At 44.2% G+C, this 25,640-nt stretch overlaps 1 protein-coding gene across 2 annotated transcripts in view; it reads left to right on the plus strand.

Moving 5' to 3' along the window:
• The window catches only part of ncor1 (nuclear receptor corepressor 1), a 42,675-nt gene that overhangs the window by 1,622 nt on the left and 15,413 nt on the right, over nt 1-25,640 (plus strand). The window contains exons 2-23 of one of the 2 annotated variants that reach the window (XM_058086626.1): nt 1,883-2,067; nt 4,623-4,717; nt 5,452-5,659; nt 5,975-6,157; nt 7,855-7,968; nt 8,507-8,563; nt 8,657-8,709; nt 9,025-9,091; nt 10,015-10,187; nt 10,439-10,529; nt 10,680-10,858; nt 10,944-10,998; nt 12,601-12,702; nt 16,195-16,325; nt 17,641-17,933; nt 19,240-19,305; nt 20,648-20,784; nt 20,845-20,938; nt 22,405-22,843; nt 22,922-23,045; nt 24,206-24,383; nt 24,861-25,007. In XM_058086626.1, coding sequence (XP_057942609.1) covers nt 1,957-2,067; nt 4,623-4,717; nt 5,452-5,659; nt 5,975-6,157; nt 7,855-7,968; nt 8,507-8,563; nt 8,657-8,709; nt 9,025-9,091; nt 10,015-10,187; nt 10,439-10,529; nt 10,680-10,858; nt 10,944-10,998; nt 12,601-12,702; nt 16,195-16,325; nt 17,641-17,933; nt 19,240-19,305; nt 20,648-20,784; nt 20,845-20,938; nt 22,405-22,843; nt 22,922-23,045; nt 24,206-24,383; nt 24,861-25,007 — 3,097 coding nt within the window. In that variant the 5' untranslated portion in view covers nt 1,883-1,956. The remainder of the gene's footprint in view (nt 1-1,882; nt 2,068-4,622; nt 4,718-5,451; nt 5,660-5,974; nt 6,158-7,854; nt 7,969-8,506; nt 8,564-8,656; nt 8,710-9,024; nt 9,092-10,014; nt 10,188-10,438; nt 10,530-10,679; nt 10,859-10,943; nt 10,999-12,600; nt 12,703-16,194; nt 16,326-17,640; nt 17,934-19,239; nt 19,306-20,647; nt 20,785-20,844; nt 20,939-22,404; nt 22,844-22,921; nt 23,046-24,205; nt 24,384-24,860; nt 25,008-25,640) is intronic. The other variant, XM_058086627.1, reaches the window with a different exon arrangement.

Here is a 25,640-nt window from a genome sequence, read left to right on the forward strand (position 1 = left end):
CTGACCGCAGTAATGTCCCGTAGAGTCTGAGATGGTGATTTAGTCACCACAGACCTCACATCAGCAGACTTGTGCGTGTGGAAGTGCCAGCTCTAGATAGTCTGCCACAAGCACCAGATCAGTGGTAAACAACAAGTAAAAGGAAGCTGGTGTGCATGGTGTCGCTGTTTGCCTGCGTTGGATTCAATACGCCAAGGTGGATGTGTCGTAGAGCTTGTGAATTAGCATTAGCATGTAAAACGGGCGCAATGCCAGTGGTCCGATGGCGCTCTCAACAGGGTGGTCTGTGTTTGCATGGGGAGACATATCTTTTTTTATATACCAGTATTCTTCCTATAACTAGAAAGTGATTTATACTAGTATAAATGACATGTACCGATATGAATGATAAACAGAAACACTGTATGGACACATTGGCGCCTATTATGTACTACATATGTAGGGCCCTATGATTTCTGTGTTTGTCAAACCCGTAAATACTGCCGCTGCGCTCTTTCCTCGGTAATCTCAATCAGTGCCATGCTAATTTTTAATACATTTTAAACTTTTCTACGATTTTTTTAATCTACGATTGATTTTTTTAAGAGAACTGGAACTACTTGAGCTATTTTCATTGACTGGGGTAAATAAACGCATGTTATGTTTTTGCGTCTCTGCACAGTCTGATGCTGCCAGTGTCCTAGTTTCTATTGTCTGACATTGAGTGACATGTCTGGCACTGACACGGAATGATGGGAGACGTCAGGGTGACACACAGGGCAATATCCTGATCGCAGTCAACAACACGGCAAAGGAAGAGGCACTGGTTGGTTGGGTTTCGGTTAGGGCTGTCAAAAGTAGCGTGTAAATGGAGTTAGCTTGTTAATTTCATTTTGTAAACAAGCCACACCTCCATGTCATGACGGCAGACGGAAGCATAGTGTAGTGTAGCCCCACTGGGCCTGTCACCATAACAAATATTGCTTGTCCTACAAAGATTTTATTGTCAACATTATTTTGAGATCATTTTTTCATGAATGTAATGATAATGTGAGTACACCATATCGACAACTTCAATTCAAAGGGGACCTATTATGTTTATATTTATATTGAATTGTGGGCTCCTATAGAGCAGCTACAGGGAAACCCGATTTCTCGTTAATAAATATTTTGTGGGCACTCGGCCTGGGACGATAATAAATAAACGAATGAATTAATCATACAATGAATGGGAATGAAGTGGATCATTTTGCCATGTACAAATAGCCGTGTACATGCGTGTCTGTTGTCCTCCTCTCTTGCATCCAAATAAACGGGGAGAGGGTTCACTCTGTGCATTATTTTCAGCACCTTTATGCAAATGTTTGATAAACAACATCTTGGAGGGAGTGAGCCCCTTTTCTTTGTCTTGGTGGATGGAGGTGGGGCTGGTATCATACACACAGGGCGAGGCAGTGCTGGTAACTCAATAGAAATGACATTATGAGATTGCAGTATAGTCATATATTTTATCATTGTAAATTTTAAATCTTGTCTCGTCTTTTTCTTGCAAACAGAACCTTGTGTATTGTCCCCCCCCCACCCCCCCCCAGTAGCCTGTGATTACTTTCTATGTGCTGAGTAGCCGTAGCGCCATGACCACCATAATAAACCACAAGTGAGAGCTGCAGGAAGCCATGTTATTTATCTGACCAGCAGGCTTTTACCACTAACAGATGCATGTAGCATTCTCCTCCTCATCGACGAGAAACCCCACCCAGCCTAGCGAGGCGACATGGTCAGCGTTGGGCCAACAATCAGATTAGAGCGAGTGCATGTACATGCAGAACAAAGAATTTTAAGAATCAGACTATTTTAATATAAACGATCTTAAGTGTAAAGTCTGTCCAATGTCTTCCTACAGGTGGTTTGTGTCCTGAAACATGGTGGAGCTGAAGCGTCAGTGAAGCAGCCTCAGCCCTCTTGCACCGAGCCAGGATGTCCAGCAGCTCCGGCTACCCCCCCGGCCAGGGGAGCTTCAGCAGTGAGCAGAGCCGGTACCCATCCCATTCTGTACAGTACACGTTCAGCAGCACGCGGCACCACCAGGTGAGGTTTGCTTCCGTCTCTTTACTTCCATCGCTTTGCATTGTACCACCCCTCTAATCTCGTTGTACATCTTGTATAATGACAATAAAGTCCATTCCATTCCATTCCATTGATGAATGGGACATGAGCTACAGTCTATTGTGTCTAATGGGGTTTATCACAGCTGTGGAGTGTAGTACAGTAAACCTCGGATATATCGGACTCGGATATATCGGAAATTCGCTCACAACGGACAGATAAAAAAGAACCGATTTTTCTGTAATGCATTTCCAATAAAAATTCATTGCATATATCGGATTTTTTATAATGGATTTCGCCTATTTCGGACAAAATCTCCAGTCCCGTTCCAATGCATTTCCATTAAATTTCCCTGGCATATATCGGATGGCCGCATCGTGGCGCTCCGATTCGCCGAATCGTGACAGGCCGCTATACGACGTCATTTGCAGCGTTTGCAGCGTTGCCTGCGCGTCCAGGTACATTGGAAACATAGTCAAGGAAGTGCCTTTTTATAACGGATAAAATCCGATTTACGCATATACCGGATATAAATCCGATATATGCGTAAAACGGACATTTTCCGGTATACGCATATAACGGATTTTGCTTATATCGGACAAAACCAGTGGGAACAATTGAATCCGATATATCCGAGGTTTACTGTACCACAGTGTAGTACCACAGTGTAGTACCACAGTGCTCATCCATGTAGACCAGGGTTATTATTGGAACATGGCACATTCCAAAAATATTATTTAACAGCAAACTAAAACAGAGTTGTAATCTAATGAGCAAAAATAACCTCATTTTAGTAGCATAAAGTTGAAATATTATAGAAAAACATGCTTTTTTTAAAAGTTGGAATATGACAAACAAACAAAACAAAAAGTTGTATTTATCCAAATAAGTCCATTAAAAAAAAGTAAAATTTTTGCACACCGAGAGGGGGGCTGCATGTTACCTCTTTGGGCTATGCCGGGAAATCTAGCTGCAATGTTATTTCTCAGGAAAAAAGAATGAACGTTTTCAGCCACTCGCTGGTTTGATCATGGAGGTTGTTGGCCCTTCTTGGAGCTTCCACAAAGTACGTGGTGGCCTGGAGGAGCTTTGACAGCCGCTAGCGGAACCTTTTTACCCGGGTAGGTTTTGATGGAAAGTTATGGGATTATTTGAAATTAGCAGCATAATCTGCATCAAAAATGTGCTGTAGATTTGCTTTCATTGAGAAGCTAAATTGACCACAACGTTTCTCAAGCGTTTCACTTCCAGATAACTTCACCGTTGTTTATTTATATAGCGCCAAATGACAAAGCAGTCATCTCATTGCACTTTCCACATGAAGGTGAAAACTGAAGAAGCATGAAAGCTGTTCAAATTAAAAGGGCATCAGTGTTCTCTTCTTTATTTCAGAAGCACTGCTTAGCTTTTATATGGCAGAGCCCAAACGATTATTTGAGATTTAAGATGCATTTTCTCATTGAAACGAGTGATTGCTATCTTAAATATTTGGAATCCAGCCCTCTGCAGTTGTTTTGGTTGAAATAGGGCGTGTTAGAGGCCAGATTTCCTAGAAGCCTATTTACACAGAACCTTTCGCTGGTTTGTTTCTGGGCATTTGCATTGTTTGCTTAGATCTGGAACAAAACTGGAGTTAGGAAATATTTCCTGTAATTCCAGGTGCTTGGTCAGGGTTTTGTGCAGGCCATTGATAACATTTATGTGCTTTTCAGTCTTTTTTTTTTTCATGGTGGAAATAGGTGGGTCTCAATGAGGTGCATTGCATTGCATGCATTGTTAGCTAGCTCATATTACCTTGTTTTTTTGTGTTTCAATGCACAACAAAGGGAAAGAAATATGTGTTCATGTTTACATAACGATTGGGAATGATGGGCAAAATATCCAAAAAGTGCTTGATTGTTTCATCAAGCACTTTTTCATCTTCCATGTTGTCTGAACTTTTTTCCTTGTAATACCAAAATACCAAGATATAGATCCTGTAAAAATACTGACATTCGTGTCATATCGCCTCGCCCCAGTTCATTCCATAATGTTGTCAAAGTGCAGAAACCCGGAATGTATTTACACCCAAAGATGATTCACGATATATCAGAAATGCTTCCAACTCTTTTGGTGATGTGGTTTTTGAAGTGCTGCCCTGGCTGTACTCGTTTGATTTCCTCTTTTGTAATTGTCCTCACCACAAAATGATGGGACCGGTTTGCATTTGGTCCAGGTTCTTTCTGTGACCGCATCCCGTCTGCAGCCCGAGGAATAACCCCATCAGGTTGAAGACCCAATTTAGTATCTCAGAAAGCAATAAGCTTGGCGTCATGTCCTAGGTGGGCATTGTTTAGCGATAATAAGAACCCAATGATGAGGTGGTCGACATAAACAGCAAGGACTTAGGCGGGTAGTCTCACGTGTCATTTAATCAACATTTGATGTCATAAAAGGAGGACACCTTCGTCAAAAAGTGGTCTTAGGAGTTAGGCTAATAAACGTTCACTGTTCAGATTGGTTTAAAATGTGTTGTGATGTGCGCATCTTTTGTTCAGGATTTCACCATCCAGGATTATCGGACTCACATGCAGGATCCGCAGGGGCGAAGACGACCGTCTTTACTATCTGAATTCCACCCTGGGACTGAAAGGTATGGTGTTTTATCCAATAGCGGTATTCATGCTTAAAAGGAAGCACATTAAAGGTGCCGTCTAGCCTCCTTAGGTACTGCAGGGGGCGCTAACCCTCTACTGTATGTTTTAGCCACTTCCTGATATGTTAATATGAATGCAATAATAACATATGCGATATGTTAATATGAACACAAAGCGTCTGGAAAGTGACGTATATGTGCAAAAGCACGACATCGCTCACATTTCCGTGTGTTTACGAAAGTAAACATTGCCACAGTGTGAGCGCTAGTGATGTGCGATACCATTGATTTAATTTCCAAGTCGATACTGGGTAGAAAGTTAGGCTGGTATCGGGGATCCCGTCTGATTCGATATGCAAATTCACCTGATGTAGCATAAAGAATACATCATAAGACATCAGTCATTTATTGATGTAATTTAAACACTTTAATTTGTTCTGGTGTGGTATTATGAATTTATAAGTTTTAGTATAAAGTATTAGAATACAACTTTTTTGTCAACATGTTCCCTTTATTTTTTGCTGCTGATTTAAAAAAATGTTTATTTTAACACTCCACGCGGTCCACAAATGGCCCCCGAACCGCACTTTGGCCACCACCGCCCTCCTGTTTGCAGTGTGATGCTCCACTTCCAAACTGGTTCCAATCCACCAGTGAAAATGTGAATACTCCCTTTTTGTCCTAACATTTTATTCTGCAGCGTATTTGTCGGGGTTATTTCTGTTCTTCAGGCCTCCAGAGAGACGCCATGGTTATGAGCAGCAGTTCAACTCCATCTCAACTCAGCCTGAACACGAGGCACTGGAGGCTAAGCGCCCACGCATGGAGTCCATCGCCGAGGCTCACATCACCCGCACCCCTCCTTCCTCCGGGGGTATTCTGCTGCCTATGCACCACACCATACAGGACAGCCTCCGAGCCACCGTGGAGGTCAAGAAGGTAGGTTCCCTATCCCACGTGAGGAGCCGTGTGTCCCTGATGTTCATTTTATTGCGTTTTTTTCTCTCTCCGCTGAATGCTTTTGCAGCTGCAAGGAGTTTTGCAACAACATTCTTTATTTTGGTCGTGTTGAGGATGTTCAGTCACTGCGTATGAATTGCCAAAGCAGTTGAGGAAGAACATGTTTATGTCGGCACATAATTGAAATGAAAACCAAAACCAGCCATTTTTGCACACATGCTTGCACAGGTGTGACTAGGATGCAAAATCCGCCCAACTCACCGATTTGACTAATTTGCATGTGTGTGTTTTTAGGAGTCGCCATTCACTGTGAAAGTGGAATGTCCTTCGCCAGGAGGGCCGACGCTACATATTGGGGAAGAGCACGACACCTCCCCTTCCAAGCTGTCCAAGGAGGAGCTGATTCAGAGTATGGACCGCGTGGACAGAGAGATTGCTAAAGTGGAGCAGCAGATTTCCAAGCTGAAGAAGAAGCAAGTTAGTTATCCAGTTGACTTCATTATGTCGAAACAATCGCTAGCATGATGTCTTCACGGGTGGGCCGCGGTTTACGAACATGGTCCTCTCTGTCTGGCTGGACGATATGGCGGTATATATTCCGATATTTTTCCCAAAAACTGAGTTTAGGCAAAAGTCAAAGCCAAATATGAAAAGCTTTATGTCAAATGTAAACAATCTTAAAGGAAAAATAGAATCGTCATTAATTCATTCATTCATTCATTTTCTACCGCTTATCCTCACAAGGGTCGCGGGGGTGCTGGAGCCTATCCCAGCTGTCTTCAGGCGAGAGGCGGGGTACACTCTGGACCGGTGGCCAGCCAATCACAGGGCACATATAGACAAACAACCATTCACACTCACATTCATACTTATGGACAATTTGGAGTCGCTAATTAACCTAGCATGTTTTTGGAATGTGGGAGGAAACCGGAGTACCCCACACAGAGGCCGAAGGTGGAATCGAACTTGGGTCTTAATAGAATATTCACTTTTGAAATAAATCCAGAAAAAGTAAAGTGGTGCTGGTCTCTCTGCAGGCAGGTTAGCACCGTTAGCTCTTCCATCTCACGTTCCCATGACGACAGACGGTAAACATGGTTGATACTGTGCTATTATACCGCCGTCCTCACCGCTCACTCCCGCTGTGCAGCCTCTCCTCCGTATCTCTGCAGGGATCTCGGCGTAGCGAAGGGGTGCTCAAAGCTAACATCTGCTCCCGAGTGTAAACAAAGGAGCAAAGCGGTACGCTACGAACATAACAAGATGAACACCCATAGCTACACACTTGCTAAGGAGTCGGTATGGAACTGAAAGCAGTAAAGTATAAAATAAAGCGCTATTGAATACTAAAAAGACCACAAAAGATGCTGAACCGCCATAACTAGCTTGGACTCAGGCGGCGCCATCTTGAAACACGAGACCTCGCCATCAAAGCCAGTCTATTTTTGTATTGAGACGACATGACAATTATTGTCATGATGACACAGGCGCAATTATTGAAAGTGAACGGTAAATTAGCAAACACGGAATATGGTGATCCGAGGACCGCCACAGGAGTCAGGAGTCCTGGAAGACCTGGGTGGAGTTTGCATGTTCTCCATGTTGTTCTCCGGGCACTCCGCTCCCCCGAAGACTGACCCTGTTGATGATCAGTCAATCTTCCTCTTTGTTTTTAATTCCGTTTGTCTGTTTTTAGTCCTGCTATCGGCTGTGGAATTCTGCCTCATTAGATTGGAATGTCAGCTCAGCTTTGCTGTGAGAGAATACTTTTTTATTTATTTTGTCCCCATATTTTCAGGGATTTATTTATTTATTTGAGGCATTTCATGAACTGCTAATCAGATCTGTGTAACCTGGTAGTTGACATAACCTTGCGTTTGTCCACATTGGTGGAGCAAACATTGGGCGGTCCAGCTTGTCTGGAGTCATCAGCATGACCCCGGGGCCACAGCTCCACAGTTCGCTGCCGTTTTATACTGGAACCGGCGTGTCGACAATGATCTGATGATGCCATGTTTGCCATCTGAAGTGGAGATCAGATAACCACGAGGACGCATGGAAAACCAAATCGGATTAGATGCTGAATAGACAAAAGGCGGTTGGCTTGTGTTAGTGACGTGTCTTATTTGGTGCGCTTTCCTTAACTTGATTTTATTGTTGGCCTTGTCTCCTAGCAACAACTGGAGGAGGAAGCGGCAAAGCCAGTGGAGCCAGAAAAGCCAGTGACCCCTCCCCCAGTGGAGCACAAGCATCGCAGCATAGTCCAAATCATCTATGATGAGAACAGGGTGAGTCCGCTCTGAGTGCTTCATGTGTTGTATCTTCAGGCTTGGCGTGTTGGAAGCCCTGGCTAACCGAGTGCAGGATATCAACCCGGGGGCGAGGTTACTAGAGTTCATGTCTGGCAGATGATGACGTGGAGGCACACCTTCCTTCCCCTCGGGCTCCTCGCGTCTGTGCCCAGCATTCTGTTTGGCTTTATTCTTGGAACGTAACTTTTTCCCCGCTACATTTTCAGAATATTAGGACTTAAAAACAAAACATCTTTTTGTTTACTATTTCCACCTTATGCTACTAAAATGGCTACTAAAACATATAAAACATTTTTCTTCCTATTATGTTATTCTCAAACCATGATGGCTTTTTCTTATTAAGATTACAACTTTTATTCTTATAAATTACTTTTTTTTTTGTTTTTGTTTTACTTTTTTAGAATATCCTGTGGGCCAATTAAAAAAACAAAACGGGTCACAAACGGCTGTGCGATTATTTCCTTTGGCTTCTTCAGCCTTTTTAAATCAATTATTATATGTTTTTTTTTTCCAGAAAAAAGCTGAAGAGGCCCATAAAATCCTAGAAGGTCTTGGTCCCAAGGTGGAGCTGGTATGTTCATGAATGACTGTTGAAAATGAAGATATCAACCAATTACCACTGACGTTCTCTGACCCCCATCCCCCTTTTGTTTCCATTTCTTAGCCACTCTACAATCAGCCATCAGACACCAAAGTTTACCATGACAACATTAAAACGTGAGTATTCTGATTTATTATAGTCATAGTAGCATATTACTGTAGAACCTGATAAACCGACCAAGAGAAGGAGCCATCTGATTCCGCCTTTTAATCAGGACCCCGACCAGCTCTGTGCCCTTCCCAACTGCAGCCATCTTTAATGTGTACACAGAGTTTGTAGTCAGTAGTTTGTACTTGCCACTGCAAATAAACGGTGTCTGAACCTGAGAATTTCCAGGGAGAATTTGTGTAAACACGGTTGCTGAGGAAAGTTTACGTTTGACTAGAAATGCTGCTGTCAAACTGCACATTGACTCATTGTTGTTCTCGTAGCAATCAAGTCATGAGGAAGAAGCTGATTCTGTTTTTTAAGAGGAGGAACCATGCCCGGAAACAAAGGGTAAGTCCGCCTGCTTTAGGACTGATATCTGAGGAAAAACCCGGGAAGCCTGGGAATAATGTGCTTTACAATTTTGACATAATAATTCTCTTCTAAACCAGGGGTGTCCAAAATACGGCCCAGTGACTGGATTTGTACTGGCACTTTGTAAAATGTCCGTTTTACGCATATATCGGATTTATATCCGGTATATGCGTAAATCTGATTTTATCCGTTCTAAAAAGGCACTTCCTTGACTATGTTTCCAATGTACCTGGACGCGCAGGCAACGCTGCAAATGCTGCAAATGACGTCGTATAGCGGCCTGTCACGATTCGGCGAATCGGAGCGCCACGATGCGGCCATCCGATATATGCGAGGGAAATTTCATGGAAATGCATTGGAACGGGACTGGAGATTTTGTCCGAAATAGGCGAAATCTGTTATAAAAAATCCGATATATGCAATGAATTTTTATTGGAAATGCATTACAGAAAAATCGTTTGTTTTTTTTTATCTGTCCGTTGTGAGCGAATTTCCGATATATCCGAGGTTTACTGTAGTGTAACTTTTCCCCCCAAACAAATTTCCCAACAGCTTTGTTGTTTTGTGTTCCTCATTACATTAAAACATAAAGTCTATTTTCTTGAATATTACAACTTTATTCAACTTAAATGATGTAATTGATCCTCGTAATATCATGTTATTTTTGTAAAATTACAACTTTTTTTCTCCTAATATTTTGACTCTTTGCAAGTTTTCTTGTTTCAGTTTGGAGACACCTGCCCTACAGCTTACTTGATCAATAAAACAATATATCGCCTAATGGTGCATATTTATAAGCCTTATCTTATTCACAATGTACAAAAAATATGATTTGTGGAATTTGCCTCTGGAAATTGTTGTGACCCTCGGTGTGTTTTTTTTTCATATCGTGCATTCAGGAACAGAAGATCTGCCAGCGCTACGACCAACTGATGGAAGCTTGGGAGAAGAAGGTGGAGCGCATGGAGAACAACCCCAGGCGCAAAGCCAAGGAGAGCAGAACACGGGAATACTATGAAAGGCAATTCCCTGAGATCCGAAAGCAGAGAGAACAGCAGGAGCGCTTTCAGAGGTGACAACCTTGACAGACGCTGTAACCTTTTGATCCGCGGCGCATTATTCCTGCGTGTGCTTATAGTTTATTGTTCTCAGACATGGTTGCATTTACACCATTCATCATAATAAAAAATAGTTGCTTGCAATATACTGTCATGTTTTTACATTGTACTAAATGAAATATTGAACTGAGTTGTATTTATTGGGATTAGTGGGATCTCAAGAACCACGCCTTTTTGTCACAGAGACGTGCCTCTCTTTTGACAGGGTCGGCCAGAGAGGAACCGGCCTCTCCGCCACAATTGCCAGAAGCGAGCACGAGATTTCTGAAATCATAGACGGCCTTTCCGAACAGGAGGTAGGTGACGTCGGCGTTTCCTTCCTCAGTACATTTAGCGTTGAACGACTGAAAATGGCCTCACAAATGTCATGACTTTGTCAACCAACGTGGCGCTTTAGTTTTTTGTATTGACGCTACATGTCTGTGTGACGTTTCCCTGGTTGGTAGAACAATGAAAAACAGATGAGACAGCTGTCTGTCATCCCCCCCATGATGTACGACTCGGAGCAGAGGCGAGTGAAGTTCATCAACATGAACGGCTTGATGGACGACCCCATGAAGGTGTACAAAGCACGGCAGTTCATGAACGTTTGGACGGAGCATGAGAAGGAGATCTTTAAAGAGAAGTTCGTTTTTTTTTTTAATCTTTCAAGAACGTAAATGTTGAGCTCATGTTTTGGACTGAATGTTCACAATGTTGCCTCTTGGCAGGTTTGTCCAGCACCCCAAGAACTTTGGCCTGATTGCCTCCTATCTAGAGAGAAAGGTGAACATCAGACACTTTATGTTGTGGGATACTTCAAGGAAAAGTGCACTTTTGGGGGGAATCCTTATCTTGAACACCACCAAGGTTATATAGTTTTCTCCATGTACGCACATTCATTTTAATATGCAATACTTACTGTATTTTTGACTTATTTTGGTCATTTGAAGCATGGGAGGAACTTTCTTCCAGGGCGCATTGGTTGGGTTAACGTTTCCAAACTCCAAAACTCTGGCAGCAGCTTCAAAATGTAGCCTCACCTTTTGCTAGTGGCTTGAGGCGTTGTGAGCCGGGTGCCGACGTGTGCTCGAATGTGTGGTGGAGCTAGCCGGCTAGTAGCTAGATGATGGTGTGGCGAGGTGTCACTACACCAGTTAGTGACAATTTTTTGGCGTAACAATATCAAAGGGGACCTATGACGCTCATGTTGGGCCTTGGACCTGCACAGAAGGCTTTCTAGATCTTCCACACTCTGCACCTATTCCATTTCCAAGACTGTCTGTTTCAATATACAGTAAACCTCGGATATATCGGACTCGGATATATCGGAAATTCGCTCACAACGGACAGATAAAAAAGAACCGATTTTTCTGTAATGCATTTCCAATAAAAATTCATTGCATATATCGGATTTTTTATAACGGATTTCGCCTATTTCGGACAAAATTTCCAGTCCCGTTCCAATGCATTTCCATTAAATTTCCCTCGCATATATCGGATGGCCGCATCGTTATGCTAATCTTGTTGATGTCACTGGCTATTGTCTTTCTCCTGGCTCCAGATTTAGGACAAATATAAAAGTGAGTGACGTCAATAATACTAGCACAGCAGTGAATGAGATCTTAACCTCACTATTGGAAATAACGTAGGCCTGACGGGCGTAACAGGCCTAGCTTAATTAACAATTTGTTATGCTCAGAGTCCAATAAAGTTAAATTCTCATTACCTTACGTCTCTTTTCATTGCCCAGTCCAGGTACATTGGAAACATAGTCAAGGAAGTGCCTTTTTAGAACGGATAAAATCCGATTTACGCATATACCGGATATAAATCCGATATATGCGTAAAGCGGACATTTTCCGGTATACGCATATAACGGATTTTGCTTATATCGGACAAAACCAATGGGAACAATTGAATCCGATATATCAGAGGTTTACTGTATCTCACCCACGACCCGCCTCTGGGCGCGCCCACTCTGCTGTGATTGGTCCTACCCGGCTTGTACCCGGGCATGCCCATATAAGTAAGTCTTCTCACACTTTCTGAAACCGAGTGTTCAGATCCATCCCAAACTTCTTCCAGGACTCCCTTCCAAATGTGCAAACCTTATTATCTGAAACTTTGGCATCTTTTGAGGGTTTTTTTCAGAAGGCTTTATCTAATGCGTCCTGTTAGATGCATTCTTCGCGGCCTCTTTTTAGCTGTTTATATATCTTTCAAACTCAGAGAAAAGAAAGACATATGTGTTCGCATTACTATGATAGGTGAAATTCCCCCAAAGTGCAGTTTTCCTTTTAAAGGGAGCACACGCCCTAGCTTGAATAATCAAGCCACCGGTCTCAGGATCATGTCTTCATGTGTACCGGCTGTCCTTTGTTTCAGTGTGTAGCCGACTGTGTACTGTACTACTACTTGACCAAGAAAAACCACAACTACAAGACGCTGGTGAGACGCAACTACGGTAGACGGAGGGGAAGGAACCAGGTAATTCCGATCACGTCATTCCCTGTGCTTGTGATTAAATGATGTGACGGTAAAGGCAAACACTGTGGAATATAGGACGTGCGTGTGGACCGCAGGGGGTAAGTGGAGTTGGTGCCGGCAGCCGAAGCCACAAAGTTTTCCATTTCCACTTCCTCTGTCGTTATTACGAGAGCGAGGAAGCCCTCCCCTACCGCGCTATGTGAACCGGCTCACTTGGTACGTCCCAGCCATCTGACTGGTCCCAAACTCGCTGTACTGCTGTGAGTGCCAATCAAAGAGTGCGCGGCAGGGATTACCTCGAATGACCCTGCATGGATTAGTGCGTGCATGTGAGATGGACAATTCTTTGGGCGGCTTAAGCGGCCTGATGACACGCTTTCCCGGAATATGTGCGCCAGTGCCTTGGCCCGGCCGCCCTTCTAAGGAGCTCCGCTATGGCGCTGTCCTGCCCCTCTACCGCTGCCGTTACCACAGCTATGGGAGCACTGGAGGTTAGATGCACAGTAAGCTGTTGCTCACAGAAAGAGATTTTTAAGGTCCGCAAATGAGCTTGCAGGTATGTGTGCTAGCTTTGGAGCCACCTTAACACATTCTCCATGTCCTGAGATATCTGGTTTTGTCTGATGCTGTTTTATTTAGCTGTGGCAATTTGTTTTATAGCCTACATATTATTTTTAGACATGTGGGGAGGCCAACCTTGCTATCTTAGGGCAGCTTTTCTAGGACATGTGCAGACAAGGTCCTTGATTTTCAATTAGAGTTATGCAAAATGTTGTTATGCGTACACATTCTATGCTCCTAGCTTGGAAAATTGATCTGGGACAGATAAACACATAAAAAAAAAAATAAAAATGCTCTACACAGCATTGGCCCAAGTCAGCTTGCCCTCGTTTCACAATTACGTTTAAGATGTAGTCCTCTTCTACGTGACCTGGAAGTGCCAAATCATGAAATTGGTGTTTTTGTCCTCGCTTTCAGTTTTATGCCACGCCTAAATCTCAGCCTTGATGAGAATTTCACAGAAATTTGGCATGTTGCAACTTGGAAAGTCCATAGTCCAACCAGAAAGACGTTTTGGCCTGTAAGAATTGTGTATCTACACCTGAGAAGGCAGCAGTGGGAAGGTGTCCAAAGTGTGGCCCAGGGACAATCTGTGCAACATGGATCATTGTGTGATATCACATAAACAGAAACGTTAGAAACGATTCTTTACATCTTGTAATAATGAATGTTTGACGACACCAAGACAATGACATTAGCCAGTCAATGTTTATGCGTACATTGTAAACATCCTGTTGTGGTCAATTTGGTGGAGGCTGCAAGGAGGAATTCCTCTTCTCGTTAGGAAAGGGAAGACTGTCTTGACTTTTTTTTTTGCAAGGAAAACGGAGCAGTGACTCAGCGAAACTGCAAATAATTCAGCGTAGCTTGGAAAGGTCGTCATTTAAAAATACTGCGCAACCACAGCGCCACAGAGTCTCATTGACTTTTGGAGAACATCTGTGTAGAAGCCCTTTACAGAGTTGGGGAGAAAGAGCAGGAAAGCCGCAGCGCCAATGGCCTCCAAAGCAAACACACACATGAGCACCCCACGGGCTAACAAAGCCAAAAAACAGCGTCCCACCGAAGAACACGTATTGTGAGAAGCGCTCTGTCCTTACAGACGGCACCAGATTTCGGAATTGTCACGTGACCAAACGTGAATGCTGCCGTTAACAGGAAGTGATTTATGAGGTCATTGTCACTTCATGGCACCAGTCATGACAAAACGAGCTCGCAGCTCAGCCTCATTTTTGGAAGTGACATTATCAGGGTGAAATTTCCCCTTCTTCTCTATTTCATGTCCAAATATTTCTTCCTCCTCAAACTACTGATACTACTGATCCTTTGTTTACCGTAGTAATGGTACTCCGGTGGTCTCACTTCCGGAAATGAGGCTGAACTGTGGGAGCTGACACTTAAGCCAAGTTGATGAATCAAATGGGAGACCCTGTAAGTCAATACACTAAGGCTGGATCCATAATGGTGGTCTCGAGGACGGCGATTTCAACTGTATGAGCGTTTATCATATGGCGGTGCCGGCCTGTGAAAAACCATACTGCTTTAAAACCAGACCACGACAAACCACTTTACCCCCAAATTGCATCCTTGTTTATTGTTCTCGTTTAATGGTTCTGGTCCTTCACCATAACCATCTGGTATCGGCACAGGACGTCTGGCCGGGAATAACCAGATGTGTTCCAGCGCAGCTCTTTTGTGGAGCAGGCTTGAGGAAGTTTTTTTTTTTTAATTCTGTGGTGTACCGTAGCAGATGTGATGCATGATTTTGTTAAGTTGGGTTGGCCTCATTGTAGTGGAGATGGTGGAGAAACTAAAGCTTGGCAAAACAGCAGAGAGCGAGAGTACAGGTGGTCGTCTGTTTACAGCGTTCTGTGTACCGTTGTGACGAGACTTGCTGGGATGATGGAGCCGTCATCCCAACAGTCATATTTTAACACCTAAACTAATTTTTGCATCCACAAGTGAATTTAAATCATGAAAATCCTACATGTATATGTTGTTAGTCAGTGGCTGACACAGCAGCTATAATCTCCAAACTACACATAATTGGCGTCCTAATTAAACAATCCACCCAGGTATCACATTACTTATAGACACAAAATACTCTGTGACAAAAAGCACTCATTGAACGATTGGGGCCACCAGGTGTCGCCAAAAACTAATCAAACTTAAAGGCATCACATGTTAAAATATCAATATATGTTTTCATGTATAAGTCCCAGGACCAGCCACAGTGCAATTTATAGTCCAGAAAATATGACATAGTTACAGCACACAGAAGCGCCACAGAAGAATCTACCAAGTATCATTACGTTCGTATTGTAATGACTTCCCTGACGTTGAAAGGATGACAAGTGGGTGTTTGATAAGAAGTCAAGTTAGGAAAATCCTTTTTCAATTAGTACTTGATGCTTAATCCTTGAGCATGCAGAAAGACTGGTCTAGAAACGGGACCTTCGCTCAAACGAGTTCTTTCCGTGTTGGCTTTGTTTAGTTTTTTTTACTTTTTGCTCTTTTGGATGAAAAATAAATAATATTCCTTCTGTCACTCGCTGCCATCACATCCACAGTTAACCACACTACTTTTGAAACACAAACCCATCAATTGTTAAAGGCGCAGCTTTGAAGGGAGTAGCCCTGTTGTGACGGAAACACAAATCCCTGCTGTGCTTGTCTGACGCACGGAGCTAAACAACTAAGCTACCAGTATGTCGCTATTGGAAAAACACTATTTTTTAATAATACAAGCAGTACAATACATATACAAGCAGCGGCAAACGGAGAGAATAACACATCTTAAACCTTTTTAGTAATTCATGACGCTTGCCGCCGAGTGCATGCAGGCACGGATGGAGCAAAAGTGCTGGTCAACGTCTGGCAATGCAATCAGCAAATGATCATTATCATATGAACATTGCTCTTGTTTTGCAGCAAATAACACGTCCCTCACAAGAAGACAAGTCAGACGACAAAAACGAAGACGACAAATCTGAGAAGTCTGAGAAGAAAGAGGAAGAGGAAAAGAAGGACGAGGAAGAGAAAGATGAAAAGGAGGAGTCAAGGTGAGTTGGTGCTGATTTAGACCTGCGGGTGATGGCAAGATTAGACGTGTCCATTTTTTACCCAATTCATTTAAAAAAAGTATTAAAAAAATTATATATATATTATATATATATATATATATATAATTTTTTAAATACTTTTTTTAATGAATAAGTGAAAAATACATATGGTTTCACTCATTAGGTCTACAGAGCACATGACTGACTGCAGCGTTAGCTAGCACTTAGCTAGCACTTAATGGAGGCGGAATGTTGAGCTCAAATATCAACGAGTATACCCAGCACTACCAATAAATAACATGGCCTCCAATTGTTTCCTACTTTTTAACTGGGACCTATTATGCTCATCTTTCGCCCCTTGTTATTGAGTTGTGGACTCCTACAGAGCAGCTACACACAATAACCCGCACAAGAAACGTTTTAGATTTTGTAGAATCTGCACCTTTTCCAGATCTATATCCTTGGATTTGAGCTTTCTGCCAGAATGGTATGTTTTAATTTCACTCACTTCCAAATGCAAAAACCGCCTAATGTGAAACTTTGCCATAGTTTAACACGAGAATACAACATTCTAACTACAGAAAAGTGTAGAAGCATAACAGGTCCCCTTTAATAAAAACAATAAGTGCAGAACAGAATTCTAAACAAGCATACTTTCAAGCCAAATGCTTTGAAGTTGTTCCTTCATCCATTGTTGTTTTAAACCTTCATCTTTTGTACGAGAAAACAGACTTAGAGTACTAATCGGATACTGTGAACATCCAGCAGCAACACGACATGTTGGCATGACTGCTATTTTGATGAAAAATACACTGAACCAAATCCTCAGTCTGACTTGAAACCTTTGTTTACTCTGCTTTTGCTGAGAGGTGGCACCCCCGATGACGTCACTTCTGGAAGTGCGTCTGAATAGCGAGAGTTAGCTGGTCATGTCCGGCACCATCAAATATAAATGTCATTGCGTGGAACAAAGTAGAACATAATTACAGACACCATAAATCATTAATGAAAGTTGAGGAACCAACAGGTTAAGTGTTTTGAACTCTATCTATAGTTCTATAGTAGAGTATAAATAACGGACTTGTGTTGACAGTAAATATTTCACACTCTGTAGATGGGCTTTATTGTTATGTCAAAACATGACAGCCCTCCCTCATTCCTCGTCGGAGTGATACTGCTACTTATGTTCCAGATAATTAAGCTCTAATATTTAGTGTTGTGGATTCGAGGGAGACAGTGCAAGGCCTGTATTTGCTGAGTCAACTTTCCTTCCAAGAAGCCTCTAAAGCTGTTTTTTCCTCCTTGAAAACCACAGGGACATTGGCAAGGACAAAGACAAGTGTGACGGCGGGGAGGACGAGGACGGAAAGGAGCAAAACACGCCGCGTGGCAGGAAGACGGCCAACAGCCAGGGCCGACGTAAGGGAAGGATCACCACACGCTCCATGGCCAGTGAGGCTGCCACTGTGGCGGCGGAGGAGGCCCCTCCCCCAGCTTCAGAGGCTGCCGCCGCAGATCCTCCGCTCCTCCCTAAATCTGACACGGCTCAGAAGTCCATGAAGGAGCCAGCCAAACCGCCCACCCCGGTCACTTCGGTGGACGCTAAAGGTGAATGCGCTTATGTAAACTCTGTTGTGGTATGATTCTCCTGAGGTGCTTTCTTACCCGCCGTCATCACACTATTTCACCCGTGCAAGCCAACGGTTAGGTTCTCAGGTATAATCTTGTTTTGGCGCTAATCTGTATCATCGGCCCTCATCTCTGACACTGCCCCCCTCCAGCTCTGCCTCAAGTTATGCAAGGCCTGCCGTATAATAGGATTAATTACCCTACGAGTGTGCCCTCCCAACCCTGTGACCTCTGGCCATGTTCCGTCTGCATCATGGTTTACATGAGACTGTATCAACTCAATGTGTCTTTGGTGTGCGGCTTGCTGCTATAAGCGTCCGCTGCTAAAGTTTAGCTACGGGCCACTTGAAACCGTGCCAGACAGGCTTAAGAAACAATTCAGCGGGGGCACACGGGTTCATATCTTTTTTTTTTGAAGGCATAGCAGGGTACTTGGGCCATGGGCCCGTCGGCTCTCGTCATGAGGCGAGATGATATGTTTTAGGCAGACACACAATCTGTTCTTATCGCTCCGACCCGCCGCCCCACCCGGCAAGGCTTGTCACGGGGCGAACATGTGAGGTTTGCCACATTTGATTAATGCGCTCAAGTGCACGGTCGGGGGACCTTTTTGAAGGAGCCATCCAAGCACTGATAATTGATACGACTATCTCCAAGGCGGTGACGTGAAGTCAAATGCCAGGGTGCATCTGCTTCTATATTGGTGCGAATGTTGACACGGTCTCGGTCGCTGCTGCAGAGGAGACTGACTTCCTGACAGGTCACTTCTGTGAATTGTATGTGTGTTTTGGTTGGGGGGGGGGGGGGGGGGTGCGAGCGAGGCAGCCGTGTCAAGGCAAGGGGTAGTGTCTATCTGTGTGTGTTTGTTTGACATTCAAAAAGGGTTGGGACAGCATGGCTGTTCTGTCGTTTTGTCTCCATCCAAGGCTGTTTCCCAAAGCCGGAGGCACGGCACTCACCTCCTCAGCTGTCTGGCGCTAGATCAGCTGACTAAGGCCCTCCCCTTGTGGATTATAGAGGAGGAAAGCTCTTGTTTCCCCTGTGCTGTGGGCCGAGGAGAGTGAGGAGAGAGAGAGTATGCAAGTGTGAGAGGAGGGGAGTGACCTAGAGCAAGAGTGGGAGTGAGAAGGAGTAGTTCTCAGCCCCGCTCGTAAATGTAAACAGATTATTAGATTAGTGGCCATGAGAAGCCGGCTGGAAAGAGGGCAGCCTCTTCGTCTGTCTGCTTCTCTCTCTCCTTCTTGTCCATGATGATGAGACTGGCTTTCTTTGCTTTTTGATTTAGCTGCTGCCGGTGAAACTGGAGAAACTTCTCGCTGGACCGAGGAGGAGATGGAGGTTGCCAAAAAAGGTATTTTGATTCATTTGTCGTTTCTTACACTCCTACAATAAAGTAGCCAACACTCATCCACACAAATGTGCATGTGTTTCTACACAAATGGAGACTTGTAGAAGTGCTTCAGAGCTCCCAGGGATTCATTTATTTATGAATATCATTCAGCTGGTCTGCTCTGCTGGCTTCTCTGAAGTGATCTATTCAGGCCATCGTTGGCGCAACCGAGCGTGACAGTTGCAGCTTTCTGGTCACTTTTCAATGTATTGGTGTTTAAAATGAGACCTTTTTCCTTGTTCTGTTTCTTCTATGCCTCAATTGTGCAGCTCGGACCTCTACCCATCCTAAAGTGTTTCCCTTCCTCTTTTTTTTTTTTCTTTCCTCAATGGCGATGCGAGCCTCATGATTAAACAGGAGCTGTTCCAGCTGTTATCTCTGATATCCCAGCATGGAAATTGGTGTCGGTTTTACTGAGACCTGCTAAGCTTTGCTGGTTGCGTGATTGAGACGTGGTCCTGCTGCTCTCGTCATGCTCTCGTTCCCCTCTGCAAGTCAAAGTGGTGACTTCTGTGAAGTTGTGAATATTTTCCTGGGAGGAAATAAAACGGTTCTTGGGTAATTGTAGCTATCAAATGAAGTGCTAATGTACATGCTAATATACATGTAATTGCTAACACGAGTGACGCAGACGAGTGAGCAATGATTCATATATCTTTTATATTTGTGTCTGGAATATGTCACACAATATTTGAATCTCACATTTACCATGTTATATTAATCAATGGGCGTTGCGTTCAAGGACACCACCTCATTTAATTTGAGTGTATTTTCTGGGATTTTCTAGCATTGATTAGGAGCCCCAAAGTGAGTGTTTAGTATACTTGGTTGTTTAGGTATACCACAAATACACGTATAATAAGGATGCTGTTGTGATTTTTGGACTGTGAATGCACCTTATGGTCGTGTGCTACAGACTGAGGAAGGGTTTTACTTCGGAGGTAACGTGTTGAGTTAACATGTGTTCATGTTAGCTCTATTTTTCACGTGGACAGTCAGTCAGGACCTTGCAAAGAGGTCATTGTTGCAAGGTAGCAGAGCAAAAAAAACTTTTTTAGGTGAGTAAATAACGCAATATTTGCAAATGAATCATTCGTCATTCTTCCCAGGAGCGGTAATCCGCCAGTCCAGTAATACTGGGTTGAAGGTAGGCCGCAGGCAGTTTTACACAGAACAAGTTTTATGCTAAAAACCCACCTTTTGCTTTGCACGCGAAACTATCACTGAACCTTCTTGCTAGGTACGAGTCATTATCGTGACCAAAGTCGGGCTAATTCCGAGTGCCTGTTTTGTCTTTCACCAGGCTTAGTTGAGCACGGGCGCAACTGGCCGGCCATCGCCAAAATGGTTGGCACCAAAAGTGAGGCACAGTGCAAGAACTTCTATTTCAACTACAAAAGACGTCACAATCTGGACAACCTTCTTCAGCAGCATAAGCAGGTAAGCCGCCGTGTCAGGTGCAACAAGCTACTTTGTGTCTGATGTGTTTCTGATGTGCAGGACACCCGTCGGGCTCGGGCTGACGGAGCTCAAGGTGAAGGTCTGACCACAGCCTCACCTGACGACGACGAGGACAATGCAGATGACAGTGAAGGTTAGAGCCACACGTGCTCCGTCTTTTCTACTCGTTATCTCAAGTTCAAGGGCTAACTGGGCGAAGGACATCGGTGCTGATTTGGTTTTTGTCATACTTGCTGATTGCTCAGGGTTGAATAAGAGGTCAGAATTTAGGAGACGTGAGAAGACCAGCTGGTCCTCACGAGTAAGAACAAGGACGCGTCCGATGGTAAGAGTGAGGGAAGTGAAAGAGACGCAATGTGGCCGTTATGTAACAGCTCTTGGCCGGAAAGAATCACGAAAGCCTGCTACTTGAGCACAATGTGCCCATCCACATCTTGATCCAGCAGGTCTGGCCATCTTTCCTCTTCTTTGTCTTCCCGTCACGCTCATTACTCACTGACGACAGACATTGTGCGCGCCGCTGTTCTCCCACAAATAATTATCATGCCGTTGATGTTGGTCTGTAAAAATGATTAGAAGGGGCAATTCTCCAGATAGCCGTGACGACATCAGGAGATCAGGGCGGCTCCTCACATGCTGATTCCCGGTTGCATGGAATCCCACACTGTCCTGATGAACTTCATGTCATCTTGTCCATGTTGTATGAGTAGTCATAACCTTATTTCCTTGCTAAATATTTCAGTGAGCTCTCACTTTTTCTTCCTCGTTGTCAAATCAGAATCAGGATTAGGTAAGGAATTGGTGTGCGTCACATTTTTGGCTTTCTGCTAGGATTCATTTGGATTTACGCAATTAGTTGGGGCTAAAAAAGTGGATTCAATTCAACTGTATCGGTTAGTTGGACCTTGTAGAATGGATTAATGACTCTTAAGATTCCGCTGTATGGTCCAAATCCTTCTTCCTCATTCAGTAGCACAGAAAAAAACCAGGCCAAAACTATACCTCCACTCCAAATACTTCAAGGACAGTTTGACATTTCCTTAGGAAATAGGAGTAGGAATCTGTTGGTGTAGAATGAAAAGTCCCAGGTGGATGCATCCGTATTGCTATTATGTCGCTGGGGCCTTGAACCTAGCATTGGCAAATAGTGATGTGACCAACAAAAAAGAGATAAGATACTGTTGTAACATGTGGACTTCTAGGAAACAAATGTCGTTTATTTTATTCGGTGATTGCATTTCTCGTAATGGGACCTGGGATGTGAGAGTACATTGTCATATTTGATTAAATTAAATTATTATGTGTATTCAATGTAATGAAAGCTTTTAGCGTGTACCCCTGCAAGATGGTTTTGGTGCCATGTGTTGACAGTTAAGTTCCACACGGCAGACATGATTGTTTTTGTTTTGGCATGCCTGCCCCGTGAAGGAAAGTAGGAGGGAATACTGCCTGAGACCTGAATGAGGGCAAGGGACTCTATGACTAGTACGAGTCCGGTGTTGAAATACTGATGGGTGGCTCATGGGTCAGAGCACCCGTCATCAATATATTACTGTGTTTATTCTGCATTCATGCTACTTTTTCTGTTTATTTCCTCAGGAGGTGACAATAGCTCTGATACAGAGAGCGCTCCCTCCCCCTCCCAAACCGACTCTACAAAGTCTGGAGACTCCAAGAAAGCAGACAGCACCGCAGGAGATGCTCAGAGCTCAGACGCTCAGGTCAACAATGCCAAGTCTGACCCTTCCTCATACGGGAATCTCTGCGTCAAGGAGGAGAAAAGCCCAGAGGGCGAGGCTGGCTCTCAAGAGGAGAAAACCAGAGTGGCTTCCTACTCCGGTGTGGTCCATCCAAAAACTGAACCTCAAGATGTGGACTTGAAATCGGGAGAGATTCAGGTGAAAATGGAACCTGAGATCAAGGAGAAAGGAGACAAAGGAGATCACGGTGAAAGGCAGAGGGAGCTCCACTCCGATAATGACTCCAGCGCCACCTGCAGTGCGGATGAAGATGTCGAAGCGGAGCCTGAAAGGCAGCGGTACGGTTTTTCCCCCAGAGTACGTCTTCTCAATGAACGCTCCCCTTTTTCATGTTACGGTGATTGTTGCTTCTACAGAATACTTTCTATGGAGAAGCCATCTTTGCTCAACCCTGCAGGTACAGTCCTGGTGTCTTCACCCAAGCAAGCTCCTCTCAACATCCAGCAGATGCACCAGCGGGCTGCTGCCATCCCACCAATGGTTAGTTCACGTTCTAATGGAAATCACAATGTTACATCACTAGTTACAGTAAATAAGCACTTGAATTCATACTCGGATAACTCATTTATTTTAGCTTAGGCTAGTAGTCGGTGTTGGAGCAGACCTGCCAACATGTACTAATGTATCTTACTCAACACCTTTGACTGGTGAATGTGCTTGGATGCTGCACAGCCCACATGGAAAATAATTCATAACCCCTGACTTAAGCTCAGGTCACAATCAGATGTAGGATTTGTGGCGTTACACTAATGCCTGCGCACGTGTGGTGCAACGTACAGTAAACCTCGGATATATCGGACTCGGATATATCGGAAATTCGCTCACAACGGACAGATGAAAAAGAACAGATTTTTCTGTAATGCATTTCCAATAAAAATTCATTGCATATATCGGATTTTTTATAACGGATTTCGCCTATTTCGGACAAAATCTCCAGTCCCGTTCCAATGCATTTCCATTAAATTTCCCTGGCATATATCGGATGGCCGCATCGTGGCGCTCCGATTCGCCGAATCGTGACAGGCCGCTATACGACGTCATTTGCAGCGTTTGCAGCGTTGCCTGCGCGTCCAGGTACATTGGAAACATAGTCAAGGAAGTGCCTTTTTATAACGGATAAAATCCGATTTACGCATATACCGGATATAAATCCGATATATGCGTAAAACTGACATTTTCCGGTATACGTATATAACGGATTTCGCTTATATCGGACAAAACCAGTGAGAACAATTGAATCCGATATATCCGAGGTTTACTGTACAAAAAAAAATATACATTTTGCCCAAACCTGTCAACAGCAAACATACAAAAGAAACATGTTGACCGTATGGATGACTCACAAAGGCATAGGAAGTTTGTCTTGCAACCTGAAAAAACGTAAGCAGCCGTAGAGTTTGACATGTTGGACTGGTCTACGGCTCATAAATCAGTACATCACACACATTTTTGGCATTTTTTGCATGTAAACATGGAGAGTGTACCTGCTGTATAAGCACAGGTTGTGTATTTTGTATCCTATTTCAGCCCTTCCAGTGCAATCATACACAGTGCATGTGTTATTTATTGTACTTCCTCCATAATGCTGCTGTTGCCAGAAATTTTATCCCTCGCTATGCTGACTCCTCCTCCATGTCCAGGTACCTGGTCCATACGGCTCCAGTCCGGTGCCCATCAGCGGCTTTGCCATGTTGCAGCACCAAATCAAAGCCGTGCATGCGTCAGCACATCAGGATGAGAAGCAGAGGCAGGATCAGGGCGACGTGGAGCGTAGACCGCCCTTCAACACTCGCAGCCCAAGTGTACTGGACAGAGACGGTAAAAGAAGAAAAAGCACCCTCTTATTCATCGCTTTTGTTTTTTGTGAACTATTTCTTGTGGCTGCACGAAACCCTGAAAGAAAGCTTAGGGTTGCTGTTGCTTGGTGCCATGCCGCTGCGCCTCAGCCCACACAAGACGTTAGCCTGTATTGTTGTTGCTGTGCTTGAGACGTACACACGAATATAGACAGCTGTCTGGGGGGTTTTTGCCGTTGCATGACTTGAAAGGCCACCAGTAAGGCAAGCCGCCATGTTGCATGCTGCAAAGCTTTTAGCGCCCTTTAGCGAGTGCCGTGCAAGCAGAGCAGCTGTCAGCAAACTGCTGGGCTGGAAGACCAACGCGGTCCGTTTCAAAAGGCCGCGGTGTGCGTGTGTCCAAGTGGCCTCGTGCGGTCTGGCTCACGCTCGATGCTCAATGGCATTGAGTCGGAAAAAGTGGTCATCTTGCCTTTGTCTTTATACCTGTGTACTGCAGGTAAGCCCCCTCCCTACATGCCTTATGAAATGATGTTGGCTCTGGACCAGGAGGCCCTCTCTGGTCGGTCAGGCTCCCCCCACAGACTGTCCTCACCCCAGCCTGACCCCAACATCCCCAATGCTTCCCGCTACAGTGTGCCGCCAGGTAAAAGCACACATCTTGGCTTCCCTCTCTTCCTACTCCTGTCTGCTCTGACCCAGACGCCTCCGTAGCGTTCTTCTTTCCCATGTTGGTACCGTGAAGCCTTTGTAGACTACAGACGCCGTGAACAAGCAAGTCAAGTCTTTATCCTCATTTCTGGGCTTGCGGCGCTTGCTAGTTGGAATATAAGGAGAAACTACCATTCAATACGATCATTACCACATTGGGCTCATATCTTGTCGGGCGGCTGTGTGAAATGTGTGCTACTTGGACTCCAGACACCAACGTGAACTTATTTACTCACTTCTTCTGAGTTGCCGCTTCAGGTTGCCTTGGCTTGGGTATTGTTGGGCTGAGTGGGAGGTTTGTTTATTGCTTGGACAGCAGGCTAGGTTGTTGCATTGGCTGTCAAAAATAAACATGCGGTATTAACTAACAGAGCATACCTTGCCCAGTCGGGGCGCCGCAATACATGTCCATTCGATACCTGTCAATCAAATGATACTGGAACCCAAGTCACAATCGCCATCAGTCAGCTGACTGCGTTGATGGAAACATTCGATGGCTGCTACGCTGACCGTGCAAAACATGGCCGCCTGCATTTTTCATCTTTATTATCCAAATTCCGGATAAAAT

This window comes from Doryrhamphus excisus, chromosome 11 (assembly GCF_030265055.1).
Source record: "Doryrhamphus excisus isolate RoL2022-K1 chromosome 11, RoL_Dexc_1.0, whole genome shotgun sequence".
NCBI lineage: Eukaryota > Metazoa > Chordata > Actinopteri > Syngnathiformes > Syngnathidae > Doryrhamphus > Doryrhamphus excisus.